Source organism: Letharia lupina, assembly GCF_014066315.1.
Source record: "Letharia lupina isolate WasteWater1 chromosome Unknown contig_7, whole genome shotgun sequence".
In the NCBI taxonomy this organism is placed as follows: domain Eukaryota; kingdom Fungi; phylum Ascomycota; class Lecanoromycetes; order Lecanorales; family Parmeliaceae; genus Letharia; species Letharia lupina.
Window position 1 is genome coordinate 587,396 of NW_023502976.1, and position 11,138 is coordinate 598,533.

Sequence of the window (11,138 nt, forward strand, 5' to 3'; positions counted from 1 at the left end):
CCTATTAATAGAAATAGAACTGTAAGGTGATATCTTAATGTTTGTCACATGAACACTTCTACCTCATGACTCTGTATACTTCATCTGATTTATGTACACGTAACATGAACCAAGTCATCATCACTCCCTTTTTTTCCCCTTTTTCCCCCTTTTCCCCCCAGTGGACTTTGCAGTGAGCTGGGCGAGTCAACGCCAAGCGCCTTGCTTTTCGTTATAGAAAGCCTCCTTTGAAACCCACAAGTCCATGTGAACCGTAGTCATACTTGCAGCACGAGCCATCCAATCTAAGCCTCTATCATCATGGTCCTTCACTGTCTCTGAATGCAGTCCCATTCATACACTCGTCCATCGTCATCTCCTGTGTACACCTTTTGCGCCATCGGCAAAATTGAAGTAATAGTTGTGCCAATGTTGTAGCCCGCGTGGTCCAAATGATGCATGCGCTTCACATGTTCGAGAATGAAAGCACCGCTGGAAATGGCAATTGCCCACACCTGGGGCATGATCAGCCGGCAGAATCTCGACAGTAAAAGAAGAGGAGGGAGGCTTACATTCACGACCCCTTTCTTATGACCTGTAAAGATGAGGTTGCGCTCAAGGTACTCATTCCCAGATCCTTCATAAAAAGCACAAGAGGAGATGGTGTCGTCGCCTTCAACGTAGATGTTTTGCTCCAGTATAGGATCGCCATTGAGTGTCCACAATGATACTTCTGGCCCTCGGCAAAGCATGATGACGCCTGTCACATCGTTGATACAAGCACACTGCATATTCGTTAGCTTCTCCACGCTCTCAAATGTGTGAGAGTAACCCACCTCGACTGGCTTGCCCGTCGTTAATCTGCGGACAAGCTCCAGGCGATTGAGGTCCCAAAGCAACACTTGGCCATCCGAAGAAGCAGAGAGCAAAGCACTGAAAGAACGTGACACTGCTAATGTCGTGACAGCAGACCGATGTCCAAACAACGTAATCTTTGGCTGGAGGTCAACAGAATTGGGAGTGATAAGCAGTGTCCAGACAGATATTGTACAGTCTGAACCTGCCGTCACTAGGGTCTTGGAATCTCCAAACAGCACGAACGTCAGCTGTCCTTGATGGACGTGCTCGGACAGGCCGACGAGCTGTAGCATGTCAGTAGTCTTCTGACAGTTTGCTATGAGGCTCTGTACCTTTTTCGTGTCAGCAGCATAGAATCTGACGCTTCCGTCAATGAAACCCCATTCCATGTACTTTTCATAAGCTGGGCCAATGTTGAGCCGGAAAGGTGCTGAGCTAATGAGCCTCTCGTGCTTCGACGAGTATTGTAGGTACGCGATACGGTCATGAGTTTCTGTGGGGGCATTGTTTAATTAGGGGGACAGGATAATCCTCTTCGATGACGTACCTATTAGAGGAAATGGCAGACGAGTCAGACCCTCGGCTGCAGTATCCAACCGTTTCACCTTGTACTTCGAGTCCTCCCGGGCTGGATGAGTCCGCTGAAACACTTGGTGTGGAGTCTGACCGAAGTTGTGGATGATGCCTATGGTTGCCAACCTCTCCACCGGATCGTCGATGGTGTCAAGGTCTTTGGCGCCATGATAAGACAAATGTTGGAACACATTCGTTGCCTCTAGAGCAGCTTCCCCGCGTTGCTTCTGTCCAAAGACCAGGTCAATCCATTGATGCAGATGCCGACTTACATGCTCGCTTTCTAAAGCTTCTCGGTGCTTCGCAATAAATATCTTCGGATCACCTTTAGCCCAAGGCGGGAGCTCTACAATGTCAATTGCAGCACCACCCTGGCGAGAGCCAAAGTCGTAATTGTTGTTGTTCAGCAAGAACTCAGGCAGATAGAAAAATTCGGGAATCAACTCTCTAACATCGGTCATGTTCTCCCGTGAGGCTGAGGACCAGGCTCTTTCCATCGAGTAGAACAATCGATCTGGATGATCAAAGCTGCCACCTTGCAATAGAAGGTATGAGTGTACAAATGGCTGCAGGCGGATGAGATACGATGTCACGATCATTGCGGAGGAATAGTGAGTGCCATAATGGAAGGGTGGCGATCTCTCATCGCCCATTTCCGCGAAAGACTGATAACGGTCTCTGAATTCGGCTTGCCTCTCTGGATCTTGGCACCCCATGGGTTTGGTCAGATCACGGAAAGTGCGAGTATTGGTAAGGTCAAGTTCCTCGCTTGTATAATCTGCGAGTACCCAAGGGAAGACTGGATATTGCGTTAGATCGTTGAAGGTACGCCCGGCCATAGTATTAACGAGCATGAGGTAGTGAAAATTGGAGATTTCACCCCTCATCCATTTGCGAGTCGCTGGATTTGCATTGTTCTGAGCAAAAACGCTTGTGAACCTGGAACCAAACGTCTGTACCTCATCGCCTTGGTTCTTGACCGATTCGATTCTCCACGAGTCCTCGCCAATCGCAGGGTCAGCAGCGTGGGTAGCCTTGCCAAGAAGCTTCTGATATAGCTCATTCCGTAGGTTTGGAGTATTGGTTGTTAGCAAATAGCTCCGTCCATCTACGAAGAAGACCTCTATGGCTACATCACGGAAAAGAAAGCGTCTTTTAGAGATGCTGAGAACATCCTCCCAGCGCCAGCTTCGCGTTTCGTAGTCTGTCTTCATAGATGGCGTAGGGCCATCACCAGCCTCTCGTCCCGATATCATTTGCACGTATGCATCACGTTCTTCCCGGGGAGCCTGCCAGACATTCACTACCTCGCCATCGGAACGTTGGAAAAGATTATCAAGCAGGTACAGGTGTCCTTTTCCAAGGATGAGGAGGCCCTCCACTGCCTCCAGTCCAACGATCCTGGATACGTTGTGAACCTGTTCGACTTGATCGCCTCGCTGAAGACTGCGCATGACCTTCCGGTTCTTATCCTCATAATCTTCCGACCCATCTCGCGGATCATCTACCATTTCAAAACCATCATCGGCGTCCACTTCATTCTCTTGGTCGTCTGATGGTTTGGCGGGAGTCTCAGCGTTGTGTATTAGGCCAGTCTGTGCGTCGAGTGCATTCGATAGGGTGTGCGATTGATTTGGCAACGGAGGAATGTCTCTGACCAGTGCCTGGGTTCTGGCAACACTGCTGCGCCGGCGCTTTGTAGACCCCTGAGACCGACTCCGCTTCGGTTGATAATCGTGCAAATGGGCGTCTTTGTCAGTAATGAATCGCATCCTCATCCTGTTCCGCCCTTCTGTTTGATCAAGCTGCCATTTTGGACTGATCATACTATCGAAGACACCGCAAGGTCGGCGAAGCTCCAGGTTCATCTTTGCCCATATCGCTGCATTGAATACTTGGCTGTCTTGCTGGTCTTGCAGAGCACGTTGTCGCTTGAGATGCTCCGCAGCGTAGATGTTCGATCGCCAGTGATCGGTTCCCGTCTCGTGATGTCTGAGAATCTCATCGGTTGAAGCATTTTCTGATGCCCAAAGCTTCAGTTTCTCCCTCCTCTTGCTGACTCTTGCCCTCGCTGTGTCCTCAGTCCTGCGATTCTCCTCGCCAACGAAAGATTCCCACGACTTTGACAACGCGGCAAATAAGGCGCTGTCTAGACCCTCGCGATGATCGTCCACCCAGCCAAGGAATGTTTCATTGTCAAGCTCCATGATCTTTTCGAACCCTCTTGTGAGGGCGTCGCTACCCACAGTGCTTGCCTGTTGGAAGATTGCAGAGATCTGACCATTTTTCTGAACGAGCAGCATCCGCCATAGATTCGCAGCTGCCATACGCACATGGTTATTGGTACCAATTAATCTATTGTAGACCAGATAGCATAGCAACTTGAGGAAGCCATCCTGCGGATCTTCTGCTGGTATCAAAACTGTCTGCCAATAGGCAAGCTTGTTTAAGAATGAAACAGTGACATTGCTCGATGCCACGTCATCTAATTCGGACAGCCGGAGAAGCACTACTCGTAGCAGAACGGTTCTGATATTGGTGATGATCTGACTGCAAAGTCTGATGGCCTTGATTGAGGAGATGTTTGGAAGCTGGAGATACTCTAAGATGTTGGCCAAGAAGTCCAAGGTATCTTCTGCACCGCTGATGAACCAGCCTTCGTAGATAGCTTCTCCCAGATGTGCAGCGAAACGCGCTATGTTCGTGAGAACTCGTGGTTCCCAAAGGAGCTTCTGACTCAATTTGATCGTATTCCCTAAATGTGACAGGGTGTTACGAAGGATAAATGTTTCGAAGTAGGCCTGGTGTTCCTGGAATCCTGGCGGCACTCTCATGAATAGTCCCAGCCCTGGGAAGTCCTTCCTTGTGAATATCTGATCGGAAAAGACAGCGATCGTCAACTCCAAGAGCTCTTCTACGATTGAGCTACTGAGGTTTGACACAGGCTTGAATCTGCTAGGCGAAATCACTGGTTGTAGCTTGGAAGCTGAGGGTCCCGGATTTGACAGGTCTGATGTCACAAGGATATACGATGACATTCTTTTGGGTGCTTGATTCCTTAAGGGTTTGAGCCTCTGGGAAGGTTCCACTGTAGCAGTTCTTACCACTGGGACTCCTTTCATTGAGTTTGCAGACAAAGGTCTCATGATCACGTCGTTGCCGTTGAAAGTCAGTGCAGAGTCCCGGGAATGTAGTTCCATTTCTGGGCTGACAGTGTTGGCGCTGACTACGATTGGAAAGAGCACGAAGAACAGCTCTTGTACGTAGGGGGATTTAACTGTGAAGTCTCGAAAAGCTTGTGATTTTGTGTGGATGTCGGCGAGGAATCTAATGACGGTTCGTAACGTAGACGCGGACTCTGCCAGATTGTGGACTGAAAATTCACCAGTAGCTGTCCGATGTTAGTAGCTTCCCAAGAGCGATGTTAAAGGTCTGAAGCGCCTACTTGAGGTTGATGGCTCAATGCTCAGTGTCATAGATCGCTGCCTTGCGTGCGTAGGTGTCGCTGGACTTTTTGCAAAAGTCGGCATTTGCCCATTGCTCTTCTCTGTCAATGGCGAGTCGGGGTCCAATTGCTCCCTAGTTACAGTCTTGAGACCTTGCTCGAGCATGGCAGTAATTACCGGCAGCATTGCTGGATTGACGACAGGGGCTAGGCCGTCAGGCGCAAATGTTTCTAGTAGACTGAACATGTCAAACGTCTTGGAAAATTCGATATTTGCAGGATCTAGGCCGAAGAAGACAGCAAAGCAGATCGGCCATATGGCCGGAACGCTCCACCAGCGCCTGAATCTATGTTGCATAATTACGATACCTCCGGTTTTGTCGACAAACTTCTGCACATAGCTGGGTCCATTAATCACGAGAAGACGAGCCAGTATTTTAGCTGACAACACAACTACCGTTGATTCGTCGTCAGCGAGAAGATGAAGAAGCCACTGGCAAGCGTAAGCAGAAGTTGAAACAATTGCGGGAGTAGTGTTCACCTTGTTCGTCACAGTCCTGGCGAATTTTTTGATATTGGCAGCTTCATCTTTGTGACACAACATATCTGCATAAAGCTCCAGCATCTTCAACGCAATCTGTAATTGACTAAGATGAACGATTTCATTCTGCTGCTTTATTGAACGTGGGGAAGCGTTCGATATTGTTTGTCTTCGAGATGAGACATTCGTGTTCAATTTGATATTCTTGCCTCGCGCTGTATACGATTCTGTTTGCCTCGGCTTGTGGATAGCATAAGTGATGTACAATGCCAGAGAACGCATTGAGTCCGCGGAGGGGTTTCTGGTGAGAAAAGATTTGAAGGCTTCAAGGAAGTATCCGAATGTCTCCATAGTGAACGTTTCGCCTTTGAGAGCGTCTAGCCACTTCTTCATGATGCCTAGGGAAGCAGGTCAGTAAGCCGCAAGTATTATGGTATGGAGACAGAAGCCTACGCATTCTCAGCAAGCGCTTGTTGTTGAATAGATGGAACTTGCTGTGTAGTCCAAACACTGTGAATTGCTCATAGTAAAGTTTCTGCACGGCAGATTCTGCACTGCGCCAGAAGTCCATGTCGACAAGCAGAATACGATACGCTAATGGATTGTTAATCACCGAGTCTTCGGGCTTATCTATCCGATAGCCAACAAATTTCAGTATCTCTGCAAGGACAGTCAAGGACAGATTGGGAACACTCTGCTGAATTTTCGATAGACCTCTGGGCGATTCTAGCCCTGTAGCGACATTGGACTGTCCTTGGCATAATTTGGTCGTGAGCAAAGCTGACAGAACCCCGAAACCGTTCTCTCGTTCCATAGCTTCGCTGTTACGCCAATTCTCTTGTACGTTTTCGAAAAGGATGTTCAAGGCTCTGACCACGTCATTAGAAGCAATGGCCGATTCAAGGAGAGCTAGACCGACAGCAGCACATCCTCCGATTCGCCATGCAGCGTCATCCAGGGACTGTGGCACAACTATTGTGGGATCGCCGGTGAGTACCGCGAAGCCAGACGAATGGAGCAAGGCCTCGTTCACGGACGGGATAGCTCCATTGATCGCCAGAGCATTGCGCCCACCTCGTGTAACATTACGAAGATTCTTCCCGGCTGTCTTCGAAACATACTTCATGAGCCGAGTTTCGTCAATGTTGTTCTGATCATTGTCATCCAGCACCATTGACGCCGAAATGTTGAGAAGGATCTTCGATTCTGGAAGAAGCATACCAGCCTTGGACCTTATTGCGGAGATGATATCTGATCTCTCTTCCCTGCCAGGATGGAGGCTCTCGTTCCGCAGATTTAATACAGCGGAAGCCCGATAAGTCTGGAAAGACCCAAGGCAATCCTGGTAGTTACCATTGTATCGTGATCCAAGTTCATAATACACAGCGATGAGATCGTCACTGAGCACATCAGCAAAAAGATTTGCAGACGCCAGCCGCCATTGTGTGGAAATTAGTCCTTTGCCCAGACGAGAGGCGAGGTCCTGCGGCGTCCCGAGGAATGCTTGGATCGCGTTATTATTTCGATTTGAAGAGGGAGACCTAATAGCTTCGTTGCCACTATTGACGGATGGGGGTGTTTCAGGATATTGTGACTTGACTTGCTCAACGAACTCGCCGTTAATGAAGAGGGAAGCCCTGGAAGAAGATGTGCCTTTGGCACGTCGATGTGCAATGACAATATGATACCAACGTCGCTCTTTGAAGACAATTGATTTGAAGCGCACACTAGGTCTGGAGGATGTGACAGATGTTTGGAAGATCAAGTTGTGCGTGTCTTTTTCTAAGTAGACAAGTACGAAGCACGTCTGACTTGCATCAAATGCTCCAAAGATCGTTGTGTGCGAAGCATGATCGAAATGGATTATTTGGAACCAGAGCGATAAACTATAGCCGGCGCTTGTCGAGGCCGGAGGGAACGTCCGTCCAATGCCTGGCAACTCTATCGAAGCATAACCATGCAGGGACAAATCAAAGTGTACATAGGAAGGCGAACGAGAAGCTTTTAGGGACAATAGGAGGAGGTCTGCAATGAGCGGTGACGAGCATGCATGCCGGTATAGGAAATGGGCATCGTTTAGATTGCCAATGCCCAGACTGAGGAGAGCAGTAGCTAGTAGGCGAAGTTGAGGAACAGAGGAATGGCCCATTGACGATAGACCAAGTAGGGCCGAGAGGACTATGCTTAGTAGACCTGTACCATGGAGTGCAGTCAGATTCGCGGTATTCAAAGCGGCCAAGTGATTGATGCTACTGAGCACTCCCAAGGAGACAGCACCAGTCTCTAGGGCGCTTTTGTCTTGATGGGTTTGATCTTCAAGATCTTTCCAGAGCTCAAACATGATCAAGATCGCATCTGGATTGTGTACAATGGTCAGCTCACTGATCTGTTGCTTCAGAAATGCGCGATCCAAAGCATCTTGCTCCGTTACTCGATCTCCCTTGTTCGCAGGATCTACATCTGGGGTCCGGTCACTAGCGCTGCCAATGCTCATCGTTTGTCGGCTCAGATTACAATAGAAGCTGGTCATTGATTCGTCGTCAAGCGCGCAGCCCAGAAGACACCCGAATACTCGATCTGCAAGGATCGTCATGCCTTCCTTGCTCTCTTTCAGAAGCGACGGGTAGAGAAGCTTCTTTAAGGTCGGCCATCCACCACCGTCAATGCGAAGACGAAAGTACTTCTGATTGCCCTTGTGGTCTTGCAATGCAGCTGCGAGTATACTGAGGATAGTCTGCAAGAGGTTGAGAGTTGCCGAGAGCTGTCCCGGTTCTATACCCTGGTGGTACTTGTAGCTCATTGATATATCACCAACAACTGCGATAACAGACTGAAAGCCGTTCATACGCCTAAAGTCGTCTCTCACATGGCCAGGGTTTTCTAGAAGTGCTTGACGAATACGATGCGCGGTCTCCAACTTCGTCTGGCACTCATCCCCGGTATCTCTTTCCCTCGAGTCCAATGTGTTCTGTGTCAGCAGCTCAAGCTGGCTCTGGAGCTCGGTCCCTCCTCCTTCGGCATCTTGGAGCGTTGAAGCCCGGCTTCTGGGGACTGCAGGTGTCATTATGAACGCCTTTCGAAGGATCCATCTGTTCAGGGTGCCATCATCATGTGGCTCCTTGCCCCTGGACTTCCTGCATGTGGGCAAGTTGCAGGGCAGTGTCTCGTGCCAGAGTCGTGTGCTTTCATACGCAGATCATGAGAGGCAGAAATCCAAGCCACTAACCGGAAGAATTCTGTTGCGCTTGTCAGTTGTTGTGAATCTCCTTTTAGTATATCAACTCCACCACTACCAGTGCAATCATGAAGGTCATTGTAAAGTAGCTGCAGGTCCGGTGTTGAAACGCACAGCTGCAGACGTCGCCAAGGCGCTAAGAGCCCGGAGCCCGGAGCTAGAAACGCCGGAAGCGTTGCCTGGGATCTCGTCATCTCGTGATCCAACCTCGAAACTCTTCTTATCTTCCCCAGCCCTCTTCGTCTTGCGAGTACTTACCTTTCATAAACTCAACCACCATCATCATTCATTGACATACCGAATTCTGATCACCTCAGATATAACTTTCCTACCATGAAGGGGTATTCAACTTTGTCGCTGCTGCTGCTGCCTTTATTGGCATCGGCGTCTCCAGTCCTTATCGACTCCATCCACACCGAAGCCGCTCCCATCCTCTCATCTACACAGTCTCAAGCGATCCCAGATTCATATATCGTTGTATTCAAAGACGGTCTCTCGCATTCATCAGCATCAGCACATCACGACTGGGTTCAAGATCAGCACCTCCAGGTCGAGACCTCAAAGAGGGATCTCCTCAAACGGTCCCAGTTGCCTTTCACTACCTTCGGTGGACTCAAGCACACTTACAACATTGCCGGAGGTCTCCTTGGATACTCTGGACACTTCGACGAGAGCGTTATCGAGCAAGTCCGCAGGCACCCAGATGTCAGTAAACACCTGGATCATTTCTTATCTCCTATCTACCCGCACGTGACCTTACTGATCCCTGGTCTTGAGACAGGTCGCCTTTATCGAGAGAGATTCTGAGGTCCACACCATGGGTGCTGAGACGCAAAAGAATGCACCTTGGGGATTGGCCAGAATATCTCACCGTAACAGCTTAAGTTTCGGTACCTTCAATAAATACCTTTACTCGGAAGATGGTGGTGAAGGCGTGGATGTCTATGTCATTGACACTGGAACCAACGTCGATCACGTCGACTTCGAGGGCCGTGCGACGTGGGGCAAGACTATCCCTCCTGGAGACGAAGATGTGGATGGCAACGGTCACGGCACTCACTGCTCCGGCACAATTGCTGGTAAGAAGTTCGGTGTTGCTAAGAAAGCCAACATCTACGCTGTCAAGGTCTTGAAATCCAACGGCTCCGGAACCATGTCCGACGTTGTCAAGGGCGTTGAATGGGCTGCTCTCAGCCATCAAGATAAGGTCGAGGCCGCAAAGAAGGGCAAAGGAAAGAAAGGATTCAAGGGTAGCGCCGCAAATATGAGTCTCGGCGGAGGGAAATCCCCCGCCTTAGATCTTTCCGTCAACGCAGCAGTCGACGCTGGTATCCACTTCGCTGTTGCCGCTGGAAACGATAACGCCGACTCCTGCAATTACTCACCCGCTGCCGCCGAGAAAGCCGTCACTGTGGGCGCATCCACCCTTGCTGACGAGCGAGCCTACTTCTCCAACTACGGAAAGTGTAACGACATCTTTGCCCCCGGCCTCAACATTCTCTCTACTTGGGTTGGCAGCAAGTATGCCACCAATACCATATCTGGTACTTCGATGGCTTCCCCACATATTGCCGGTCTCTTGGCCTACTTGTTGTCTCTTCAGCCTTCAAAGGACTCTGCGTTTGCTGTTGCAGACATCACCCCAAAGCAGCTCAAGCAGAGCTTGATCTCTGTTGCCACTGTGGGCAGTCTCACTGACGTCCCTAGCAATACCAAGAACGTAAGCGCTCAGCGCTCATACCAAACTGTACTGTCAAGATTCCGCTGACACACTCTCTAGATTCTTGCGTGGAACGGAGGTGGTTCGTCCAATATCTCCGAAATCTTTGGAACAAAGCACACGCCTGAGAAGCCCGCTGCGCAGAAGGTCAAAGACTTTCTCAAGTCTGAACTTGAAAACGTCGAGCAATTCTTCGATGAGCTGAAGTAAGCGACGACTTCAATATTCGCCTCGCCGAAAAGGTCTTTGGATCGACGCGGATGAGAGGAGCAACAGTGCGGCCGTTTCTTTTGTATTGATATGGATCTGCACAATATTGGGCTTGAAGAGGAAGGCACGGAGTATTGGGGACTTGCCTTTGCATTTGCATTCTGCATGTACCGAGTGCAGTACTCCATTAGCGATAGCTAATGAATACATATAGTGTTCATGACACTTGCACAATCCATTGAATTCAGGTGACTGACATGGAAACTGCACATAATCGCCGCCGCCTCATAGATGACCCCGTTATGTTCACATTAGTGATTCCATAAATTGTGTAGAGAAAGTTCGCCATGGTTCTAGTATTTTTCCGCAAACAAAGAATACCACTGTCGGGCCCTCAGTGGAGAAGGCGTGTTTTGCTTGGCATTGCCGTCAGCCTTACCTACTAAGACCCAAAACTAGCTTTGCGGTTCCGGTTATCAAATGTGCAAACTGTTGCTCCCCGTCAGCACACTTTCTCTTAATGACTATGAGAGTCTCAGTGCCAGTCGCATTGATACTGGATACATCCTCTCGGGCC

At 49.4% G+C, this 11,138-nt stretch overlaps 2 protein-coding genes across 2 annotated transcripts; one reads left to right on the forward strand and one right to left on the reverse strand.

The window, feature by feature from the left end:
* Positions 1-308: 308 nt before the first annotated feature.
* Positions 309-8,460, reverse strand: HO133_009613 (uncharacterized protein; the record flags this gene model as incomplete). The annotated part of the gene is made up of 8 exons (XM_037300474.1): positions 309-494; positions 552-764; positions 816-1,121; positions 1,170-1,330; positions 1,385-4,801; positions 4,856-5,348; positions 5,397-5,794; positions 5,850-8,460. 8 exons carry the CDS (start codon positions 8,458-8,460, stop codon positions 309-311), a joined length of 7,785 nt encoding a protein of 2,594 aa, XP_037154322.1.
* A 504-nt stretch (positions 8,461-8,964) lies between these two features.
* Positions 8,965-10,561, forward strand: HO133_009614 (uncharacterized protein; the record flags this gene model as incomplete). Its single annotated transcript, XM_037300475.1, has 3 exons — positions 8,965-9,336; positions 9,413-10,351; positions 10,412-10,561. 3 exons carry the CDS (start codon positions 8,965-8,967, stop codon positions 10,559-10,561), a joined length of 1,461 nt encoding a protein of 486 aa, XP_037154323.1.
* Between the last annotated feature and the right edge of the window lie 577 nt (positions 10,562-11,138).